The sequence below is a fragment of the Pyxicephalus adspersus genome, chromosome 1 (assembly GCF_032062135.1).
Source record: "Pyxicephalus adspersus chromosome 1, UCB_Pads_2.0, whole genome shotgun sequence".
Taxonomy (NCBI): Eukaryota; Metazoa; Chordata; class Amphibia; order Anura; family Pyxicephalidae; genus Pyxicephalus; species Pyxicephalus adspersus.
This window is the reverse complement of record NC_092858.1, coordinates 74,123,518-74,149,582: the sequence shown is the minus strand read 5'-3', so window position 1 is coordinate 74,149,582 and position 26,065 is coordinate 74,123,518. Positions and strand designations below refer to the sequence as shown.

Sequence of the window (26,065 nt, the reverse complement as noted above, 5' to 3'; positions counted from 1 at the left end):
GTTATCTGTAAATTAAAAGGCAATATGGTAAATAAGAATCTGACTTCTATAGTGTTGGATACCCATCATGCTAAATTCCTTACAGTATAGTCTCCAATATTTGACTATATCACACCATGACCTTAGTCGATTTTGTTCTGATTTTGACTGGATCCTGCCTTGGGTTGCCTTTCTATTCCCTTGCATTTTTCTCTCATTTTCTTCTGCTCTCCGTTGTCTTTTCTTTTTAATACTTTTAGTTTTATCTCCTCATGAGTACATATGTCACACTTACCTCTTCCCCTCTAAAGCGCAGGCATCTTTTTCCTGTGCATGCGAGCGGTTCGGACTCTGGGCTTGCCTTCATTCCCAAGATTTATAAGCTTCGTCTAAATTGCTGGCCAATCAGGAAATAGCCTCTTAACCAACCCTGGCTATTTAGCTAGCTCACACACTGCACTCAGTGTTCGTGCATGTTATGTCACGGATATAATTTGTCATGATCACAGGTGCTTCCAGTTCAACAGGTGCAGTCTAAAATAATAAAACTAAAATAATAAATTAGCACAAACACAATAAAATTCTCCTACTATCAATCTTATCATCACTATCTCTAGTTTGCACACATCAAACCCCACGTCTCCTGGTACCAAGTGTTATGTCACAGATATAATTTGTGACAGTTTATGCAAATATTGATGGGTTGAATTTGAAGTGTACAAAGAGAGATAACACAAAGACTTGAAAGATTATACTATTTAATAATAAAGACAGATAGATAAAACAATGCAGTAACAGAATTAAATATAACAAAAATACTTAGCTGCAGAAGTGAGTTGCCTTCATCCAAGGAGTCTTCCAAAGTAATTGCTTGGCAGATGATCAAAAAACATGTTGCATACAGTTAGTTCAAATCAAGACTAGTTAATTAGATATGGCAATGTGTTTTTAACTACTCAGGAAGGAACTAAGACAATGGCCAGTGTTTGACCAGTACTGACCAATGATCATCCCTTAAACCAGTATTTTACCTTATAAGGATACCAGTTAAAGGATATGCTGCATTCCTTTAGGATGACCTCACATAGGGTATACATATACCAGTATATACTGGTAAAGCATTATTGTTGGTGAGACATAATTGATATTAAATAAATTGTGCTAACCCAACAGTGCAATGTGTCTCCACTGGTGCCGAGCCCCTAGTTCTGGTGAGCTAGTTCCTGTACACCTGATGGATAATTTAGTGTTTCCTCTGTCCAGCTCCTGTGTTAGCCTATTTGTCCAGTCTGTTGGATCCCAGCCAACTTCCCTGTGCTGTTCCAGTGTTCCTGCCTGTCTGTGGATTCCTGTGTCACTTGTGCCTCCTGTTGCTTCCAGTGTCTACTGTGTTCCCTGTGTCCGCAGTGGCCCCTGTGTCACTGGTGTCTGTCTCCTGGATCCCTGGCAATTGACCCCTTGCACGTGACTTGACCTCTCTTGCTTGCTGCCTTCCTCCACCCTAGCCTTCCTTGACTATCCTTCTGCTTTGTGATTTGGTATGATTATTTGCCCACCTTGGTGTGCCCAAGGACTGCAACCTGGCAGTATCCAGCAGTGCAACATCCTCACCAAGGGAGGCTCTGGAGAAGACCTGGTTACTGCTAAGACTCTGCGCCTTGGCCCTTCTCAGGGCTCACACCACCTCCGTGCAAGATGTAGCACCCCCTAGTGGTCCTGTCTCCGAGTGTGACAAAATGTCAGTTATATATTCATATAGATTCTAGACCTCCAGGATATCCAAGATTTTAGTATGTATTTTTTTCTAAATATTTTAGCACAGTAGTCTCCACCATATTTTTTTTTCTCTTGATTCTATGAAAATATTGTAAAAGGAAAAACAAAAGTATTTAATATGGGATCAGTGTTGTCATGAAGGCAAAGTCTGTGTGTAATGCAGGGAACTTTATGCTAGCTTGATTACACATGCAATCAAAAGCAACTGCAAACGTCTCCCTTATCAACAGCAGCAACATAGTGCCTTTTCCTTTATTTTATTTTGCTTGATCAATTTTGTCATCACATTATATATACCCTTGTTATTAAATAACTAACATCATAGAATAGCAAAGACCATACAATGAAAATTATTTGTTATACCATGATATTATGTTCACTGAAAAAAAATATATATTTTTCTACCTTGGTGACCAAGACACACTGTCAGTGTGTAAATATATAGTTTATTCATTGAAACATGCTTAGTATTTGTGTTTGTAACATTTCATGAAGCTTTTTGAAAGGTAATTGATAGAAAAAAGCAAGCAAGGGATTAGACATTGTTCATCCTAGAACATTCTCAAAATTGGATCGAATTCATGTCTCTTTCGCTTTTGTGTTTGTCTATATTAAATTCTAAATGTGCTTTTATTCTAACAATTGAAAATCATTGTAAAGTGCATTGATCTGGCCCTTCTTGGTCTATGCCATTGTTTTTTAGGGAAATATACAGTACCAGTGAAAATTCTGAACACACCCTCTCAATCAATGTTTTTCCTTATATGTAACATTTTCTACACTGTAGATTAATATTGAAGCCATCCAAACTTTGAAGGAACACATATGGAATTATGTTTTAAACAAAAAAAGTTAAACTTTTTTTTTTTTTTTTAATAGCCACCTTTTGTTTTGATGACAGCCTTTCAAATTCTTGGCATTCTCTCAATCATCTTCATGAAGTAGTCATCTGGAATGGTTTTCCAACGGTCATGAGGGAGTTCCTAGAGTTGTTGTGTACCCTTGCTGGCTGCGCTGCCTTCATTCTGCCATCTGTCTCAACCCAAACCATCTTACCTGGGTTTAGGTCAGGTGATTGCAGAGGTCAGGTCATCTGACCCAGCACTCCACTAATCTCCTTCTTACATGGAGGTGTGTTTGGGGTCATTTGTCTTGCTGAAAAACAAATGGTAGTGCTATTAAACACAAGCCAGATGGCATGGCATGTCACTGCGGAATGCTGTACAAATCACCAACAGTGTCACCAGCAAAGCACCCCCACACTACTACACCTCCTTCTTTATGGTTCACATTTGAAACTACAGACATTGCAGGTGGAACCAAAAAACTCAAATATGTACTCAACAGACGTGCAGATTTTTACTGGTTTAATGTTTATTCCTTGTGTTTTCTGTGCCATGCAATTATCTTGTGGTTCTTCTTCAGTAATGGCTTTATTTGCAGAACACAGTCTAATAGTTCTTTCCCCTGTATAGAACTTTACTCCAACCCTACCTCTACACAACACAAGTAATGGTCTCAAAAACATTGGGAAGGCAAGACATTCCAGAAAATAACTCTTGACAAGGCACTCCTGTTAAAGTGGAACCAAAGTCCCACTTTGAACTTTGGCAATTCAAGCAGATCATTTCAGAAAGGGACAGGTGGTGTCCCTGCTGCAATAACTGCTCCTACATGTGCAGTTCAGTGCTGGTTGCTTGTACAACCCAGCAATCCCACCTTCCCTTGCCCATGTCCTGGGATTAAATGAACTCCTGTGCATTTGTGCAGAGGTTATGTCATCCCAGCACAGCCAATCAAGCTGGCCGAAAATCATATACAAATAGAAAAAAAGGAAGGAGCAGTGCTCTGCAATGAAACAGGGATTGGTGAGTATCACTGATTTAATTCCACTTTATTAGAAAATCATTTCAGGTGACTACCTTATGATACTAATTTAGAGAATGCCAGAAGTGTGCAAAGCTGTCATCAAAGCAAAAGGGAGCTACTTTGAAGATCCTAAAATATAAAACACATTCTGGTTTATTTAACACTTTTCTGTGTGAAATATAATTCCATATGTGTTCCCCCATACATTTGTTTAGATGTCTTCAAGAATATTCTACATTTTAGAAAACAATAAAAATAAAGAAAAGCATTGAATGAGAAGGTATGTCCAAACTTTTGACTAGTACTTTATAGGGAATATATAAATACATAGATTATTTTATTTTGGTGTCCCATCTAAAATCTATACTCTCTGTATGGCGTATAAAGTTAGTTATATTTGTGTAAAGTTAAACATTCAAAAGAACAGATATGTTTAATCTTTCATGAGGGCTGATATAAACCCTGTGGGCTACTTAGATCAAATAGGTTCTGCTCTATTAAAGCAGGACATTTCACTGCACCCTAAATATATTCTGCACTTTGTACTCAATAATTTTTATACGTTTTTTACGAGCAGGCTGTGGGGCTAAGGAATACACTTTACTGTTCATTTAAGCTAAGATGTGCTTAGTCCCATATTACCCCGCTGTATATGAATGAGCATGAATGAACTTCAGCTTGTCCAAAAGTGTTATTACTTTGTAAACAAATTCCCCATTTATAATACTGTTTTGTGGGGTTTAAATCTTACTGTTTTTAAACATGAAATGTAATAAGTTGTGAAACATGTTAGGAGTGGTAAACCATGCCATGAGGCTTATCTGTAACTACGGCAGTATCTACTTTAATATTAGGAATACAGCCTATATGCTCGTTGTTTTTGTTTCCTTGTGTGATAAAAGGTTAAAGGGTATATTTATCCGATAAAGCAGAAGCTTACTAAAATACCATCCAGACCCTGATGTAAAAATACAGTGAGTGGTGATACCAGTCTTTCCTGTCCTGCAGAGCTACAGATGCTGCTGGTATCCTTCCCAGTTTACACTTTTACACACCTAGAATTGTTGGATACCAGGAGCAGCCATAGCACTTCAGGAGATTGAGAGTTATAGTCTCCACCCAAAGGACTGGTTAGCATAATTATTATTTTAATGGCTTCTTCTGAAACTATTTTTGTTTGATAAACATATACTTTAAAGATTTTCTGTAAATTTAAAGTTAAAAATCAGGAGTATGTCTACACCGCATTAGAGATTTGTACTGGCAAGGAATCAGCACTACAAAATTGCCCTTTTGGCATTAACCTTATCCAGAAAACCTGGAATGTATTTTATAAAAGTAATTTGCTATTTGTTAGCAAATGTTTTCAATCCTGACTCCAGATCCATTTCAGGTTTGTGGGATCACCCAGGTTTACTGATGAAAGTGATCTTCTCCAGCCTTGGAGAGCTTTAATAAATCAGGCCCACGGTGTATATAAAGTTATGCATGCCCATATTATAGAGTATCCGAGGAAGGCTGATGTAGCCTTAAACTTGTGTCTGTTTGCTGTAATGTAAATACAAAATAAGACCTTCATACCACGATCAAAGGGATTATTTAAATATTGCAATTATCTTAATAATGCATTTGTTTAATAAGCTGTTTTTTTTTATTTAAACTTTTATTAGGTAAGTGCAAGAGAAAAAATACAATGCGCATAATAAATATAAATGTCAGACAGATTTGCTAACAATACAGAGCATTCACAAAAGAAAATCAGAATCACAATAAACAGTACAGTACATATTGGGATCTAACACTAACATGGAAGGTGCAGTTTTAAAAATATTAAAAAAAAAAAAAAATATATCCCTTTAATGTCAATCCAACTATCAGTTAACACTTTCTCCACCACTGCTCTATTTTGCAGTCAGGTATGTGCTTCACTCATTGCTGTCACATGGGGGCCAAATAAAATGGCGGGAGAGTGAACATATAAATATGCAAATATGTGTCTGGTGATGCTGTCATTAAAATGATCCTGTTGCTTTGCCCTGTATAAGAAAAGTACAAAATCACTTGAACTGGGCTGTAAACTTAGACTTTTGTATAAAAGGCAGGATTTACACAAATTTTCCCATTGTTGGGATAAACATTCTGGTCATTAACTTGCCATTTTTTAATGATAAATAATATCTGAATAACTAAAACTACACTTCAAAATCCAGATTGTTACTAATTCGAGAATCATATTTTTTTTATGATCCAATTTTCATGTATTTAATCTTTTCATGCCAGTTGATTATTTTTGTAATTTGTAATATGAATAGTTAGTATGATTTCCAGGTTAAAACCTCAAATTATTGCAGGCATGACAAGCAACATGATTAAAAATGCAAAGAGAAAAGAAACGGAAGGGAGATGCTGTCACCTCCTATTTGAGAGTGTACTTTGAAGAACATTCATCCGTGAAGTACTTTCATTAGAAAAGGCCTTTGATCACATTTCAACCATCAGTGAATTTATTTCCTTGAATTTGACATTGAAGTATAAGAAAATATTCCATCTTTTTTGTTACTTTTTTTACAGATCAAGAACAGACCATGCATCGACTTAGTGCATCTGTTCTTCGCCATTCTATCAATAAAGAACCAGCATTCTGTCTTCCCCTGAAGCAGACACAAGGTATTAATTTTAGACTTTTTGTCATAATATTGTTGGGAAAATAGCACAATAACTTGATTATCCCATTTCATTGCAGGTGTTGTGCTTTTCATTGCTGCCTTCTGATAATTGATTTGTGTCTGGATTATCCTAGATGTTTATATAGATTTCTGTTTGTTTCCTTTGTTTCCTACAAACATTATAAAATACAGTACAATGAATCATGATAATTTAAATATATATATATTGACACCCTCAACTTAATACTTGGTAGCTCACCCTTTTAAAGATATAACTGATGTTAATCACTTTCTGTAACAATCAATGAGTCTTTTACATCTCCCTACTGGAATTTTGGACCACTCTTCCTTTGCTGGCTGCTTCAGGTCTGTCAGATTTGAAGGGTGCTTTTTGAAGCAAACTTTGGGTTATTGGGCCTGTTTTATTAAATTTCTCCAAGGCTGGAGAGGATACACTTTCATCAGTGAAACTGGGTGATCCAGTAAACCTGGAGTGGATTTGGTCAAAACATTTCAATAGTATAGAATAGCATAGCATAACAAATAGCAAAATACCTTTTAAAAAATCCATTCCAGGTTTGCTGGATCACCCAGCTTCCCTGATGAAAGTGTTTTCTCTCCAGCCTTGAAGAGCTTTCATAAATCAGGCCCATCGTCCTGCTGAACTCTGTGGTAGTCTTCAGATTTTATAATATCATGCCGTCAAGACTACCAGTGCCTCAAGCAGCAAAGCAACCTGAAAAACATCAGTGAACCTTCCCAATGTTTGACTGTAGGGACCCTGTTCTTTTCTTTGAAGGCTTCTTTTTGTTTTCTGTAAACCGTTGAATGATGTTACTTTAGTTCAAAGCTAGTATTTTTTAATTATTGGATTCAGTAAAAGCATACTTTGGATAGTATTGTAAGTGTTGTTTGTAATTTCCCCCTGTGTCACGATCTGTATTTTTCTGTCATTTGCAACCCTTATTTAATGTACAACACTGGGTTATATGTTGGCGCTATAAGAATACTGCTTATTATTATTATTAATAATAATAATAATAATAATAATAATAATATTAATAATAATAATAATAATCTTACCTAATAGAATAGGCATGCTGAACAGCCCCATTGAAGGTGAAAACATGTGCCAAACTGGGGGAAATACTTTTTAAGGGTGACAGTGTGTTTACTGAGGACCACACTTATATAATTCCATAAAATGTCAAAACTTGACAGATAAAATTTAATTAACAGATACAGCTTTTAATATTATATACCAGAGAAATAGTTCACAAAACACTTTCTAAATAAACTGTTTAGCTGTAAAATTATGTAAGAGATTCTGGCCTTTATCAGTCGTAAAATTGTCTCATATGTGTGTAATTGAGTAAAATATACTTGATTGGAAAAATAATAATACACAAATTCCTCAATATTTGCACACAATAGACATTGCCCAGTATCATTTAGTCCTGGTGTAAATGAATTATTTAATATATTTGCAATTTGAAAAACACATACCGTAGGTCCAAAAAACATTTTTGGCCATTTTTCTGAAATAAGCAGTAAAGTAAATAGATGTTTCGGCTATAAGGATGAAGAGGCAAGAGATAATCTGACACCATTATATCACTTAATATTGTGATTTTTGTTAATCATACTCAGAATCATTGCTTTTTGCATGGTGCTATATTACCTTTGTTGGCTATGACACCATTTCTTGGCCATCAAAAGTTTACTTTATGTGAAAATTTTAGCACAATTTTCCAAGGTAGGGCTTTGCTTAGTAGCCATTTGATAGCTAATAAAATTGTACATTCAGCACCTGCATCTAATCAAATTCAAAAAATGTAGATCCATTTGGAAAAGCTTTTAAACCCCATCTTCAGGTAGATAATTTTTTCTAGGTGTATTGGGGAAGCACTGGGGCTGGTGGGTTCTCTGTATGTGTTCCTGCAAAAAAAAAAAAATTATATTTTAATTTCGATTACAATCTGACACACATGTCATGATCACATTAGAAATCAAGGCCAGAATTAAATTTTTTCTCCCATAGGCCATAAATGTGTCTGCATCTACAATATGCACCACACTGACATGACTGGAAGCATTTTCATAGGCAAAATTAGAAGTGACACTAATAGAAACATGTCAGCAAAGACAATCAGTATTGCTTTGGTACTACCAGAAACATCTCTGCAAACACCATTACTACCATATTGACACTCCCAGAAACATGTCTCCAAGCACAATTATTACCATATTGACACTACCAGAAATCAAGTTCGCACAAATAACCGTACTAACACTACAAAAAAATGTGTTCCCAGACAGAATTAATACTACACAGACGCTATCAGAAACTTTTCTGCAGACACAATCTCAGGGTTGTCCTAAACTACGTTTGAAGAATAAATTTGTACTTCCCAAACAAAGCCACCTAATTTGTTGGTAAACCCTAGCAATCAAATTTTGTTCTCATTTAGCAAGTTAAACATATCATTGAGAGTGATGTTCTGTTTAGAATTTACAATCTGTGTTCTAAATTAGAAAACACCTAAGACAGAGAAGCAGGTGATTTGCTGGACATACTATGACTTAGGCATATTTCACAAAATCTCCAGAGAACTAACTACCCAAAGATATATTCATACAGGATATATTACCCTATTTTTACTTGTGGTACATATCTTCTAAATAACTCAACAGCAAAAAAAAGTTCTGTGCAGTTTGACACCCTGTACTGGCACCTAGTGAGATAAAGGAAAATTAAATGATTGCCTACATTTAAACACTGTCACACTGAATCAGAAATACCAAAGAGTTTCTGTGTATTAGTTAATGTTTATTTTTTTGCATTGCCTTTTACTCACATACAATTTAAAGAAATTCTGTGAAATTCAATCACAACTTGGCATTATGATGTGTTTTTTATTTTCCTCTGCACTCCTACAAAGTTAAAATTTATAACTTTTTCCTTTGGCACATATTTTAATTTGGTCAATTGCTCAATATGTATTCGTGCTGAATTTGACTGCAGTGTATCTTTCAATAGGGGGTGGATGGCACTGCATGAAAATCACAATAACCATTCAACAGAGAAAGAAATAGTCTGTGCAAATAAGAAGTAAAAAATGCATTTTCAGGGAATTCTGCACACACATGCATCTTTGGTCTGTAAATGTCCTAACTGATCTTTTTGGAAAATGTAAAGATAAATTGCTGGCACCTCTCTCCTGCACATGTGGACAATTCTGATCCTGGACGCACCTGCTCTTCCTAGTATATCAGCATCCCCCCTCCCGCCAACCAATCAGGAAATAGCCTCTTAATCACACTTAGCTTCTTAACTGGCTCAGACACAGCACTCAGCATTCGTGCAAAAAATACCCCAGTCCTGCATTATTCCATTATCGCCCGTCTGTTGTTTCCTTGTCTGTTCCCTTGTATATTTCCAGTGTTCCCTTATCTTTTTGGTGATCCCCCTGTCACCCGTTGCATCCTGTGTCTTCTGTGTTCCCCTGTGCCTTTGGTAACCCCGTGTCACTGGAGTCTATTCTCTGGATTCATGGTACTTTGTTCCTGACTATGCTTGTCTGCTGCTTGCCTTGAGCCCGGCCTTTTTTGACTATCTTCTGCTTGCTAATTTGGTACCATGCATTGTCCTACCCACCCGGGTGTGCCCTAGGACTGCAACCTGCAGTGGAACATACTCTCCACTAGAGGCTCTAGAGAAGCCTAGGCTGCCTCTTAGATTGCTCACCTTTGCCCTTTTTAGGACCATTTTTGTGCAAACCATAGCGCCCCCTTGAGGCTTTGTCTCTCCAAGCGTTACACCATGTTGCTCATAGTCCGGAAGGCATGGCAACTTCATGCCTAATGTCATAGGCTGATATGCACCCAGGAAGCCATGGTGTGAAAGTTCCCCTGAAACAAAATGTAAAAGAAGTACCTGGAATTCCACAAGCTGATAATCAGACATGCTACATGGGTTACAGCTACAGTGTCCAGGTGGTTGACTAAAAGTAGAAAGTGTACAGACAAGAAGATCTGTGAACAACAGATGGTCATGGCATACTGTAAGAAGACAGAATAATCAAACACAAGCTAGTACAGACAAGGTTAACCATACTTATGAAACACACATTATGACAGACTAGGGACAGACATAGATCTAGACTGTAACTAAGAAAACTAAAGTGTCACTGAGTTAAGAAGAATTTATTTTTGCCTCTTGGCTGAAGAAATGGTGCTCATAAACCATCTTTTTACAAAGGGCAGTTATTTTTGGAGTTTTTGGACCAAAAGACGTAAGGCACTCATGTTTTTTTTTAAGTTTTTTTGGGTATAATTTTGCAGCAATTAGGTATATTATTTTGATTTTGGTCATGAAAATTACAGTTGTGGTACTAAGTTTGCATTTAGAAGTTAGATTTATGGGCTCAATAATTTAAATGTCAAGCCAATCCTTTTTTGGCTTTTAGTTTTGTATTTTTTTTTTTGCTTTTAGTGTGAGGATGGATAAAAATCCCTGTCAGGTTGTCATGGATTTTCTGGGGTTCTGTTGATGATTTCCTTCCATTTTCCCAGTGAAAACAGTTTCCCTTGATAGGATGTGAAAGTAAATCTTTAACAGCAACACACATAGCTCCAGTTAACATTTGCTTAAGGCTATATTCAGAGTTAGCTTTAAGGGGTAGCTTCAAGTAAACGTCACTACAGGGTTGAAAGTAAAATAAAGCCAGTTAAAAAGGATGCTGTATACATTTTTTTGACAAGTTAAAATATTGTATGCATTGCTGATCCACAGTGTCCATTGTGTGTATTTTCTCTGGTCATGTCAAATACCTGCTTCCTTAGGTGGAGAGTCTGGGTGGGGTTTAAAATTGGTTTAACACAAATTTAGCATTTTTACTTTTTTTGAGGTGTCCCTTAAAAAATAAAATATATATGGGCCTGGAATGATATAGGCAGTGGGAGCTGCATGCTCACATTCTTTCCTTGCTAACCATTCTGCATGCATAAACAATAACACAAGTGCATGATTTTATTAAAGCTTTCTAGGACTGGAGAATATAAACTATCATGGGAGAAGCTGGGTTATCCATCAAACCTGGAATAAATGCCTTAAAAATAATTTGCTATTAGATGGCAAACGTTTCAATCCTGGACCAAACCCATTTCAGGTTTGCTAGATCACCCAGCTACTCCCATGGTAGTCTATATTTTTCAGTCCAGGAGAGCTTAGATGCAGGTCATCATCCAAGTGTGTGTATTTAAAGAATTTGTGTAATTTATGGTTTCCCCTGGAGCAACATGATAGGACTTTTAGGTGTAGTGGTATTTTTGCAATGCAATAAGTCCCCCAAACAGCTCCCAGCTCCCCATGACTTTTTAAAGGTCCTTTGCTTGTAAGTAAGTAAAAATGACCAGACTTTTCCTAAAAGATTTATCTCAAGTAGACTTCTATGAAGCTCAGTGTTAAGAATAGGTTTTCTGAAAAACAAAAAGTGGTTTACGGTTTTACAGAGCTTAAGAATTACCTGCAGAGGTTAAGTTCAGGTTAGTATCAGGGCAAAGATAACAGGTATTTTCTCTTTAATGTCTGGGATTGTAAAATTACTATTCAATGTGATGACCAAGATTTTTTAACGTGTTTTTGTGTGTAAACATTAATTATGACTGAAAATTGACTAGAAATACCACACCTTACATACATTTTAGGTATTACATCATTGCCAAGAAAAGAAAGACATCATTCATTAGCCTTTTTGTACAGTTGTACAAAAAGCATAATGCCATTTTTGCTGTGTGCAAAGGATCCTTGTCTTATACAAACACTGGCATATTTTCCTTTGCACTTATTTATACTACTGCATATGATGTTTACTTTCTAGAAAACTGCTGACAACAGAGAAAAAATGAATTATTAGTGTCAAGGTGTATATTTTATTAAAATAAAGAAATCACAATGTAAAAAAAAATAAAATATTATTATGAAGTAAAAATATAATTATCTGTCAAACTTGATCAAACATAATTTAAACATGTCAAAAATCCAATTGCATCTGAAACAATAACAATTTCATTTTCCCTTTGTCAGAAATGTTCAGCTTTATGTTTGCTCACATGAACAAGATAAATGAGATGGAGAGTAATAAAGATATGTGTGATACATTTTACAAACAGTGTTGAAATTTTAAATTGCAATAGTTACTCTCAAACAGTACAATATTGTGATCACAGTTCTTCCAGTTTTAAAACAGTTACAAAATCAGAGCATGTATGAATTTCTAAATTAAAAATTCAACTTAAATTGGTGTGTGATATGCATGCAACTTTATGCTTCAAAAGACAAAACATGATTTCTTTTGTAAAATCCATGCAGTGAAAAAAAGGCAAAATATGCTGTCTTTTCATCTTTTTACATGTGCTGCATTAACAATACTTTATGTTACTGACCACATACACTTGTATATAAAGATAATATTCATTATAATATTTTTGTAAATAAAAGTATTCTGTTGTCATGGAAACAGGTTTTGCACTGTATTGATGAGCTAGCTTTAAGACTAAATTGAGTAGTAATGATAAATACTGTAAATGTTTTTATGTTATTATCAGTGCAGGTCTGTTAAATAAAAAACATAATATTTCTTAAATTGCTGTTTAAAATTCCTTTATTTTTAATTTCTGTCTATATTTTCTGTATGTATTTAATAGGAATTCCTTTAGCACCAAAGGAGAGGCTTGACATACCAGTATTATTTGCACCTGAAACCATGAAACTGTATGAGGCTTTAGTGGTTGTGCATATGGTGAAAGCAAATGGAGACACCTGGGAACACAACAATGTTGAAGATTTCAGTACAGAACTTAAAAGGCAAGTAGCCCTAAACTGTTACGTTAGCTCCACCCTAACACAGAGTGAGTAAATGCCCTTAGTGAAGGCATAGGCTGCAATGACAAAATGACAATATAAAAACTGACTATGAAAAAAAGTACAATTTTCAGGCTTATGCAATCTTGTGCAAAGTCGTTAGTACTCTTACTAGGGTTGCGCTGGGAAATGATGGTACCCTAGGTCCATGCAATTAATGACGCTGTTTGGGCAGCATAATCATCTACTATGTTTTTGTTATTTGATGTGCTATAAGATGTTCTTTTTTGTGTGCAGTGTAATAAGAACAAATGTGAAACTTATGTATTGGAATTAGGAATAAGGATAACCAAAGAACAGTGCTCCAGACAACAACCAAATTTTAGATTACTGTAGATGAATCTGCACCTGAACATTCTGCTTTGTCAGGGGCATTGTAAATTCAACAGGTGCAAGATCAAGCACGGTGTTTCTCAATCTTTGTAACATGGGGAAACTCTTGAAATAACTTTTATGTCTTTAGGGAACCCCTGCTATAATTACTATATCCACAGCTCACTGTATATTAAAATTGCTCATTGCTTAGTAAACCCCTAACAATCTCTGGAGGAACCCTAGTTGAAAAACACTGATCTAGCAGATAATGTTCTCATACAGTTTATGCTGTGTACACTTTAATTTAAAATATCAGCCGGTGAGATGGCTAACAATAAAATCTCATACATGAAAAATGAAAAAAAGAAATGGTAATCATAAATATACTCTACAGATTCAATCAACCCTTAATTTTTGTAGAACGGTAAAACATAAAACACATGTAAAACCTAAACGCCACTTAGGGACTAAAATGTTCTCTTGATATCCTGAGTAGAAAATAATGGATATTCAGAAGAATGACAATCAACAAAATGCTCAACTACACTAATAGCTTTTTTCATATTAACATTCTGTAGATAGATGAACACAAATTTTGTCTACCTGGTGCAATTGTTTTGTGCTGCTGCTAAAAATGTTTAGCAATGGTCCCAGAGCTTTGATACATGTGGTAAGTTCCTTAAGAAACAAAATTGTAGGTGTTGATAATTAACCATCTGTTAGTCATATATTTGATTAGCTATGGAAAGTATATAACTAGCATTGTCCCCGGTGTTTGTGCATTGTGATTACGTGTATATATATTAAAATGCATCACAGTATTTGATCTACCAAGTATTATGTTTTGTCTTATGCTGGATTTCCATTAGTGAACCAAAGAAATTACTGTTTGGAGCAGTAAATCTTTGATATTCCTGAACTAAGCATTTTTCCCTGCATCAGCAGATTAATAAAAAGTGTACTTCATTCCTCTGTACATGGATCTGGTCCAGGATTCAAAACATTTGCTATCAAATAGCAATTAATGGGATCACCCAGCTTCACCATTTAAAGTTTATCTTCTCCAGCCTTGGAAAGCTTTATTAAATCAGGCCCATTGTTTGTATGGCCCTGATTTATTAAAGTTCTCTAAGGCTGGAGAGAATACACTTTCATCAGTAAAGTTGGGTGATCCAGCAAACCTGGAAGGGATCTGGTCCAGGACAGCTCTGAGCTGTCATTTCAGAGGAAAATGTGGTTCCAGCACATGCCACTAGGTGCCATCCGAATATAAACTGAAGTTCTAATTCTTCTAATGACATTAGAGTGCAAAAATATTGATTTATACTCAAGTATATATGGTATTTAATAAGTACTGTTGCTAAAGTTTATTTATTTATTTATTTTACTTCCAAGAAATCCCATACTGAAGCCTGTGTATAAACCAAAAAGTTTGCTATCAGGATAATCAATCTCTGTTTCCATAAAGACCTCGCTGGGTGCTCCCAATAACCCTAATTTATTAAAGCTCTCCAAGGCAGGAGAGAATACACTTTCATCAGTGAAGTTGGGTGATCCAGCAAACCTGGAATGGATCTGGTCCAGGATTGAAAACGTTTGCTAATAGCAAGTAGCTAACAAATTTCTTGATTTTAGGAAATCCATTCCAGGTTTGCCTAATTACTCAGCTTCACTGGTGAAAATGCATTCTCTCCAGCCTTGGAGAACTTTAATAAATCAGGGCCTATATGTCTGCCATTTGCAACCCCCTATTTAATGCCTATATACAGCACTGCATAATATGTTAGGGCCATATAAATATGGTTTATCATTATTATTATTATAATTATTATTAATAATAACAATAATATTAATATAAATATTTTTATTACTTATTTATTTTTAACAGTTTTTTTGGTACAATTATGTACACACTATATAACATGAAAAATGCAGGCAATTTAGTAATACATTTAGGGCTCTATTTATAAAACAGAGAATGTGACATTCCCTCAGACATTCTCTGGTGGGAATCAAATACTGCCATATAAACAAATGAACCTGGAAGATTCCCATGAGGAAATACCTGTATTTATAAATAGAGCCGTTAGAATAAGTACTTTATAGAAGTAAACCTGTATGTATATTTTTCCCCTACAGTTTATACCTGAATATTAAAATAGTCGTTTACCATCTTAATTTACAGCGTATCAAAAACTGAAGATGGGGCTATTTATGGTATTCGATGGATTTACCCAGTTCGTGGAATTCCAGAAGCTCAGCCATCAAAATCAACTCCAGGTAAATATATAAATATATATATATATACACACACACAGTTTGCATTTATATACAATTTTACAATTTATGTAAGATCAAAAATTGGGACATTTTTTTCTATTCCAGCTTCTATACCAATATACCACCATGAACCAAAAGCATTTTTACACTTCTGGGGACCTGGTAATTTACAATTAATGCCTGGTTTTGGTAATTTGTGAAAACATATTGGTTAAAGGGCCAGATAATGCAAAAAACAAGGTTGTAGTTTTCGGGTGTACAGGCATACCAAACTGAGGTAGAATGTACCTAAATTTTATATTTTATAAACTAAAAAACATTTTTTTTTTATTTTTAACCTATTGAGGCTGCAAAGTAGAGAAATTAAGCCACAAGTGTCCCATAAAACCAGACATCTTATAGAGTTTTGCTGAATATCAGGGGTAAAAAAAAAATCATTCCCAAGGTCCTATTTTTGATTGCTGACAGTGACATAAATGTTCTATAATCTGATCTTGTTTAGTAATGATTGTGGAGTAGGCAAGATGCAAAACGGGGTGCGCTAAGGTGATAAGCGTCAAGCAGGAATCTACTGCTTCAGACATTAAATTAAATAAAATGTGCAAATATTGCATCTTTTCCAATAAGATGTAAGGTATCAGAGACAGATGTTGGACAGAGATAATTACTTTCAGTGAAGTCATCTCCTGCTGTTTTTTTCAGTCTGTAATCACCTGTGAATATCCTAATAATCCCTAAACTGTACATCTTTAGAATAATGAATTTCTGAAGAGTTTTTTGTTTGTTTGTTTTTTTCAAAAAGAAAAAAATTGTTTGGTCCTTAACTTGTTTTGGTGACAACCACCAGGGTGGCGGAGTCTCCTCGTTTAGGGAGGACTTCTCTTACTTGTTGATAAATTGGGAAAAGAAGCAAAGGGAAGTTTTTCTGATGAGATGTAGACACACAATTAAACCTAATGGAGGTATTAACACTTCTTTACTCTATTAGAAAACTAGTAAAAGTTTTGTCTTTACGTACCCTTATATTTTCATATACACTTATACACTTGCTAGGTTTGTACAGTATATTATGTACCATTTAATGAAACGTGTGATCAGATAAGGCACATTTTTTTTTACTTTTAATGGGATCCAAATTAAAGCATTAAAGAATATCACAACCATTATTCAATATGTAGCAATAGGGAGAATGATGAATAGATTGTTCAAATGTTTGCATTCTCTTAGTTCTTAATAATATATATTGCCCACTTTATTCTTTTAAATTATCATGCAGTGCCCATTGTCAATATTTGTGACCTTTTCATATCAGAAACTACCAATTGTATCAGATTTCTACCAATAACAGTTGTGCCAAATATTTACAACTAATGCTTTAGTCATGGACCATGCATATTTTTTCGTCCTTGCAAGCTGCATGTTTCCTGCAATCCTGAAGAATTTCCCTCTACCCCCACACTAATGACACAACAACCATCTTTAGTAAAGAGTTTTTATGCTGTAATTTTCAGACAGTTTCGGCTCCCAGGTGATGTGCCCTAAACATGCAAATAGCGCTGTGGTTTTTACTCATTTCAATTAGGATTTAATGAGGCTGGACAAGCAAGCTATAAAAACAGCTGCTTAACTTTTTTATAAGCATATTTTATAAAGGATCATCTAAAGTCTACACAAGGCAGATTTTAAACGCTATTTAAAACATGCTTCTCAGCAAAAAGGTTTTCAGCACTAACAAACGTATCAAAACAAGACCATGCCACTAAATTGTCCTAAATCTCTAACCCAGTGTTTCTTGCCCTTTTTTTTATTTTTAAACACTTCAAATTTTATTGAAAAAAAATTGTAAGAGAATAGAAATGAAAGTTTCTTGACTCTTTTAACATGATGACATAACCTCTTAAAATAACTTAGAGGTCTCCAGGGAACCCCTGCTGTTTTCACTATATCCCCAGCTCACAGTGTGGTGGTCTTTAGGAAGAATGCCCCCTATATTGCTAACTAGTGGGGAGCATATAACCTTTACAGATCAATGATACCAGTTACAGTAAAATGACCTGAGGGTCACAAACTGCTCATTGCTCAAGGAACACCCAGCAACCTCTGGAGGAACCCTAGTTGAGAAACACTGGTCTAACCTTAACTGTGATGGCCATGTTGTAAAGACCAGAATAGCAATCCTGATACTAGTGGAAAGTTGTCAGCAGCAGGGTTATTAGGGATTATTAGGAGAGTAAAAAATCCACTCAGCTGCTTCTATTACATAGCTATCTAACTGGTTGGACCAGTGAAGTTTCATTCTGATATTTCTCCCTTTCTGGAGAGCTAGATTTTTGCAGCATTTTTGCCAATGGCTGACCAGTATGATCACTAGCCTTACATGTACATATATACACACGCATATACAGTCATTAGGAAAAGAATGTTTAATATCTTCACATATAGATATGTGAAAAGTCCCAACTCCTTTAGTAAATTTCATAAAGTTTCTTCTTTTCCAGCATGGTCCCTGCTGAAATGTACGTGGTCTACATAATGTACTGTTTCTGCAATGTTGTTAAAACTGAGAAAGGATCATTTTGATTTATTGATAAGACATGTCATTTCATAGTACTTACTTTTATGGTATTATAAATAAAACAGGATAAAACCACATTCGTGTTTTAAGAAAACTTTTCTTTTACCCACATATACCGTAAACACACTACAACCTCACTTCCAGTCTGCCATAAGAAGTGCATTTAATAAAAATACTAGTTACCAAGACAGTTATGAAGCCACTACTTATTTTTACATGATTATGAATGATATGGTTCACTTTAAGCACTTGAATGTTAAAAGTTACATTTTTTAAATATAACCCATGAAGAAGTGTTATCAACGTAAACCTAATTTAAAAAAACATAATAATGTATTAGCAAAGAAAGGTCAGTTTACTTGATAAATTTGGTAACACTTGGCATTTACATGCTTGATCCATTTCCTTTGCTTTTAAAAATGCATTTTATTACATTAGTAAATGAAAAGAGTTACACTTGACTTGGTAACAAAAATATAAATGTTAAAGCTATTCAACCATTGCTGATTTGCAAAATCTGCCTTTGTATAAATATGGCAGTGGTCACTGTGTTTATAGTCTGTATGGAGATTTTCTGTCATTTTAAAAGCGATACCTTAATTGCTACTTACTGCTATTCAAAATTGGGTGGTCATGCATTTTAATTGATATTGAACTGAACTCTTCATTGAAGTGAAAAGAAAGTGAATTTGGCTATGCTTGGTCATTCTACGTGGAGTTGACCGGAACAGTAGGATTTTGGAGAATTGTAATAAATAAATCTTGTTGCTAGCTACCCAGTGGTTTGTAATCAAGCAGAATAGTCTGTATAGCAGAAGTGCTTAACCTTTCAGATGACATGTACAACAAATACTCCTGAACTTTTTTGTAATAGTGCCTCAAATGTTATAGCACAGATTTTTTTTATATCCCTCAATATTAAGTTAAATTGAGATTGGCCTGCACACATTGATTAATTGATTACTTTTATAATTTCTTGATGAAAATCACTATGTATAGTATGTACAAGTATTCTGTGTTGTGAAATATTAGGAGGACAGAATCTTAAGTAATTTTATATGTTAATGTGTATTTGATAGCTTATGTATGAAATAACCATTCAATACACTTCACCTCTTGCATGAGAAAAAACCCCTGAGCCTCAAACCTCTTTCTTTCTTCTCTACCCATTTATTTGTATACAATACCTGGAGGTGGCTCACCGTAACCAAACTACACAACTATCACAGTGAGGAAGATTTATACACATTGATTAAGTCTAATGATACAGTGTAAATATATAGCCTTCTAAATGAAATAGACCATGTCCATCAACACTGGAAAGTGGGAATGATTCAGGAAGGCACATCAATGACTTTATTCATTTATTTGTATTTAAGCATACACATACTCTCTAAAACATTGTGTGTATATGCATAATAATAGTATATTTGTAGAATTTTTTTTCACGATTTTAAATATTTCCAGTTAAGTAAAATAAATTTTCCTATTGGTAAATACGTGCAGTGGCTTTTCAAGTATAGGCCTGCAGTAATTAGTATATGTACATTTGTAGGTATATGGTACATAAAGTGACCCTGAGCAAACAGGTTCACTTTAAAATTGATGACAACATATGTTTTTAAATATATTACATTTTGAGAACACATAGACATTAAAGTTAGGAGCAAAATATGCTTTGACAAACACATATATTTGGTGTCTTATGAGCAAGAAATAAGTTCAACTAACTGCTGAAAACTTTTGGTCCATGTCTGAACAAGATATATTTACACAAAATGGGGGCATACAACACAATGTCTTTTGAATGACATAACACCTTTCTACAGAGGGTTGAACTTTCGTATTTTCTGTTTCCTATCCTATTATTCTCTGTTCAGCTGTCACTATCATTCTGCCTTTGTGTTTCAGCTCTTGTCCAGTGAAATCAAACTTTTTTCCATATGGGAAGCAAAACTTCATAATGTCAACATGATCTATAAACTGAAAATGTGGCCACAGACAATATAATATTGTAGCTGCATTAGGTCTAAATACCTGAACAACAGGAAAAATGAAGGCACACAATGTTAGCTGCTCGTAGATTTGTTAAATTTAGAAGCATATTCAATTCCTTCCATAGCCGATGTTGCTCTGTTCTATGTTTTTCAATTTTTTATCTGTGTTTCCTACCAAATGCCATTTTATTATGCATTTTCAACTTCTAGTATATGTATAAGTTAATTATTTATCACACTTTTTATAATAAATACGCTTACTTTGGTTTTCCTTTTTGCTTTAGTGCGGATAGAATTGGGAAAAGTAAAGATTTCATCCATATTTTTACTTTTGTTCTTCATTTGGTATTCAGGATATTAGAGTGTGGTGGCCAAAAACTGCTGAAAAATTCCAGTCCTCCCTCACTCAGCTCGATTATGTTTTTGCCTTTGCCCATTGGATACCTACCTATTCTGTGAAAAGAAATCTACCTATTAGGAGCACAGATTCTATTTAAAACCCGACAAAGGTTCTAATCTCTGCTCAATCCATTACACAGTTAATATGTCTGGACGTGGGTTTTACCTAGACTATACTATTATGAAGCTTTTATTTAAGATGACAAAAGTTCACATCAGCCTGTGCTGTTGCTCAGGAATTAAGAGTAAAGCACATTTTAAATTGACTTTGTCATAAGCAAAGTATAGAGGCTGTCTTTTGGTAATGTTGAATTTGTGGCTCTAATGTTAATAATTTGGTTTTTAATACTTTCTCAGTCCCTTTCTTACCTTATGTAGCAAAAAGAGAAATTCATCACCCACTATAATCAGTTAAGGTGGATGGTAGAGCGATAACACTGTAATAAAAAAGTGATGTCACTTGTCTTGTTGTGTGACAAAGCTGTGCAAATTTCAGATAAGAATACAAATCAATTAATTAGTAAGTATAATACACATAGTTATTCAGAATAGTTGAACTGCAAAAAATAGAATATACCAAACTGAACTATGCTGGTTCAAAAACACATAAATGACCTCCATGTCAAACATATGTATTTCACTTGCTTGTTAAGTGGAGCATATGTTTGCTGTGCAAGACCTATGTATTTCAAGAAGGAAGTGTTTGTTCTTTTTGTGTGTTCTCTTTTTTTTATTAAAATGTTACCAGATGCTTAAAAATATTTGATTATTCTTTCAGCAGTTGTGAGTTGCCAAGCAAGAAATCGGACTGAAGAGAGGGTAGAAGTATTGTTAACTGGGGTTGTTCCTAGTCAGACAGCAATGACAGCATCAGCTCATGATGTAAAATCCACAGAAAAGGTTGGCCATATACAAGAAGAAGTTCAAGTCTGCAATGGTATAGTTAAACTAATATTTATTCTTTTTTTATGTATTATTAATAATATAACTTGAAATAATAAAGAGGGATTAGCCTTCTGAAAAGTACTGATATCTTAACAGAGAGGGTCTGTTTAAAAAGCCTAAGCGACATAGATGAGCCTAACTTCACACATGTAGAAGTCTTCATAGCATGTCTTTATTAAAGATACATGCATTCATCACACAACTGCATTTCCCACACTTAAGCCTAGTACATACTTTCAAATACTTTCGTCTGACATTATTGTTTAGGGTGATAATAATTTTGGAAGGATAGCTGTATGAACACACTGCATGGCCTAGTGGCCCATTCTGATCTGTAGAAGGTAGGGGACAAACAGGAGATGCCGCATTGTGGGGACATCAACTTACCAATAGTGGTGGTTGTAATGGTTCCATTGTGGCTAATCATTACGGACCTCCTTGTTTTCTTCATTGAGGGGCACCTATACTAACACTAGATTTACTCCCAAGACAGTCACAAACAATAATTTTAGGTTATTAATATTTGGTTTTTGCCAATCAGACTTAGGTTATCAGTAGCTATCTTTGTTCTGTGTTTCCAGTATAGCAGTCCTGGTTATATTTGTTGCTCGACTGGAATTGTAGCTGTATGATTCAGTTATATTGAAGGTTCTTCTTCCATGTAACACCTAATGGATTCATGTGGATGCACAGTTTGCTGTGTCTATTCTTGCAAGATTTTCTTTACTTCCTATTAATTTGTGTCATTAATTGGTTGGCTGCCTGAAGGCCACCATTGGACTGATGGAAAAGTTCTTTCAGTCTTCCATCCTCTTACCATGGGTTGCAGTTCAATGATTATCTTTCTTATTTCTTCTTCTGCTGGATTGTTGCATTTTGTTGTAACTAGGCGTACACAGAGTCAAAGTACATTTTTAGGTGCTTATACCCAGAAGTAGTTCTAGAGCCTTGAAAGCTTGTCTTGAAAATTTGATTGCTGGTGAAAATGAAAAAAATTGGAGATAGATAGTACCTAACTCTGTTGTTGTTAAATGTGCACTGATTTGGCTACAATCATTTTATTCACAGTAGCAGAAGAGAATAAAATGTTCCAGTTTATCATAGCAACTCTCTGTGACCTTTAGTGCTAAAAAAGTTTGTAGCAAAGCAACATGTGTAAAATATATTTTTTATATAATTGTTAACTAATATGTTCATTAAGAAGAACTTTTTTTAATTTAATTCTTTTATTTTATGTTTAAATATTGTTACAAAAAAGTGTACAACTTATAATAATCATGAATGTGATTATTTGCCTATGTTTATATCTGCTCACTCATCAACTACATATGATTAACATGTTTTTTTCTTAACACATTGCAGAAAATCAATTTATTTGCAGATATTTTTTATGAACATTTGTCTAATATATGCGTTTAGTGCTTTTTTTTTTGCAATTTACATATATCCTTTAAACACGTTACCTATGGTTTTAGTACCTGCAGAAATAATAAATCACTTACCTTTTCAATTTTCCTGGTGGTTAAAACTCCAAATCCTGGACTTTTTGCTCCAGGCTTTTCAGGTCACAACTTCTTCACCTACCATAACAAGGGAGTCCCATACTTTCGGTTTGATTTTTAATCTATGTTTTGTTATGGTGAATGAAGCAAGAGTGAGAACCCTTTTTCAAACTTTGCAAATATAGTCCAGAAACTGAAATAAACTGTTAGTGTGCTATCCCTGGTATGTCATATAAATGTACATCCTCAAAGCTTGTGAATTTTCACTGTGGCTGCAGTTAATTACACTTGTTGCCTCGGGTAATATATTTAGAATACCTTTTTACTTTCTATTCTTTAAGCATGGTATGTTATTTAAACAAGCTTACTTGCTTTTTTTTTTGAACATTAAATAAATATTTTGTTAAAGGTTTCAGAGCCTTTGATGCCATTGCAATAAAAAGTGTTTATGAATTCCAGTGTTTAGATGAAGAGGCAGGTATTGATTTGGAACATGACATTCTTCAAGGCTAAGAGACTAATAATGGAATGCTCTGACACATAAGAATCTAGACCTATTTAGATTTTTGACACATTCTATTATACAAGTGATGGCATTATAAAAGCATTAGTAATATATAAATTGAACTCCTGTCAAAAAATAATCTGTAGCATTGCCATATGTTGGTAGTTACTATTTCAACGTGTCTAATAAAACTTGCTGCACCACATGGTAATGTATTCTATGATCACACATGTGTTTTTTGTGTAAGTAGACAATTTTTCAGTCAATAAATTAGGTAACTTTATTGCAAAGTATATAAATTCAAGCAGGCATATCTCTGTTTTTAATTTACACCAACAAAAATACCTTCAGATGCTTGCATCACAGAATCCTATGCTATATCAGGGATTTCAGACTTAGTTTACAGTGACAGTCAGTCTGTTTTAGATTCTACATGCAACATTCAAGGGCATTTTACCGCCCCAGCCATCTCCCTACATTTGCATTGGCAAGCAACTACTTGTCACCACTATTCACTCTTTATTAGATCTTCACTGATTGCTATCCCTTTAGGGATCCTGTAGCACTTTGGGAATCCATTCTCAAGAGATTGACATATTAGAGAAAATGGAGTAATCTTATGAATTGCCATATTCAACAGTTCAGAGCAGCTGCAATGTACGCCAGGATTTCATAGCACCTACAAAGTACTCTCTCTTAAGCACTGCAGGGAACTGATCAGGGAAGACAGACAGTTTTTTAGATTTCCTTGGTATATCATCACAATTTATTCAGGGGTAGGGGGGCATTGTTGGTGTCATAATGGGCCTGATTTATGAAAGCTCTCAGAGTCTGGACAAGGTACACTTTCATCAGTGAACCTGGAATAGATCTGGTTTAATATTGATAACATTTGCTAACAAATAGCAAGTGACTTTGAAGAAATCAATTCCAAGTTTGCTGGCTCACCCAGCTTCACTGATAAAAGTGTATCCTCTGAAGCATTGGGAAGCTTTCATAAATCAGCTCCAATGTTTTCAGTCCTCTATTGTTTAGTCTCATAATAGAACATGATACCTTTAATTTATTCAAGTTCACAAGCATTTAATGAAAAGCTGTACTTTAATGTTGCATACATTTTTAAGGTTTATTTAGAGTAAATCTTTAAAAACAACCTTTACCCCTACCTTTTTGGCCACTGCTTTTATATTAAGCCTATTTGCAGTTCTTGATGCTGCAATATTTTGTAGAGTAGCTTCATGTTTATTCTTCTGTATGTCTTCAGTACCAGGAGCCATAAAAGATGAATTTCATACTCTACAGCACTAATCTGTGCTCATCCCCACATGTTTGTGCTTCCAAACAGCCTAATGTGGAAGCTTGAATGTACATTAAGAGGAATTCCTGATATCTTTCTAGTTCTTGGTCTTTGTTTGCAGACATTTTTCTCTCCATACTGTACAGTGATGGTTAGGAAAGTTTAAGAAAGGGTAGTTGTAATTTGCTAGTGTTAAGTTGTCTCTGAAGATGTTATATATTGACGATTTTGGTTTTAAAACACAATGACGTTTTTTCTATACAAGGAAACTGAAGCCACTAGCATTAAATACGGCGAAATCATCTTTAATTCGTTTTTTTCAGTAATTGCAATCAAATACCACTTACAGTTAATTAGGATTTCTTCCTTTTTTTCTTTTCTTTTACTGGATTCAGTAAATGTGATTTATTAGAATATTTATTGATGAATATATTTATTTTGTTTATGGAGTTTCTGTCAAGCCGTGGCATAATTCATTATAATTACCCATTTTTTTTCTCATGGTTGTTAATGTGAAGATGTTCCTAGCAATACAGGGAGATATTCTGTTCAGAATGCTTGAAATTAAAAACATGGCATTAACAGAAATATGATAATAAAAACTGCCTCAAGGAACACTTTTGTATAACATGGTATCTAATGCAGTTTTTGTTTCTTTTCCTTTATTTCATTGTTTTCCCTATCTATCATAAAGCTCTGACCATTCCGTATTCCTTCATATTAAAATGTAAAACTGTGTATCTTCTTTCTGCATCTTTAAAACTCAGAAATTGTCTGTTGTGTTTGAAAATGTCTTTCCTTATTTTCTCTTGTGAATGTAGCCATAATTAGAAAGTCTACTTTGAAAAAACATGACACAGTACTGGTTATTTTCAATATCATTTGTGGAAAGAATTTAGTTATAAACAACATCTCAGACTATACAATATATATAAACTGATGTTGAGAATATGATAGACTTCTGGATCAAAGTATAAGCAGTCCTAACAGCTGCATTCTCACCAGTTGTTAAGGTCCATGGGACACTTTCAAAAG

The 26,065-nt window shown here is 34.7% G+C and overlaps 1 protein-coding gene across 1 annotated transcript in view; it reads left to right on the top strand.

The window, feature by feature from the left end:
• The window catches only part of CFAP47 (cilia and flagella associated protein 47), a gene marked incomplete in the record, with an annotated part of 209,882 nt that overhangs the window by 165,348 nt on the left and 18,469 nt on the right, over window positions 1–26,065 (top strand). Inside the window, 5 exon segments of the mRNA XM_072404123.1 lie at window positions 6,196–6,291; window positions 12,999–13,158; window positions 15,716–15,810; window positions 21,560–21,718; window positions 23,570–23,573. Coding sequence (XP_072260224.1) covers window positions 6,196–6,291; window positions 12,999–13,158; window positions 15,716–15,810; window positions 21,560–21,718; window positions 23,570–23,573 — 514 coding nt within the window.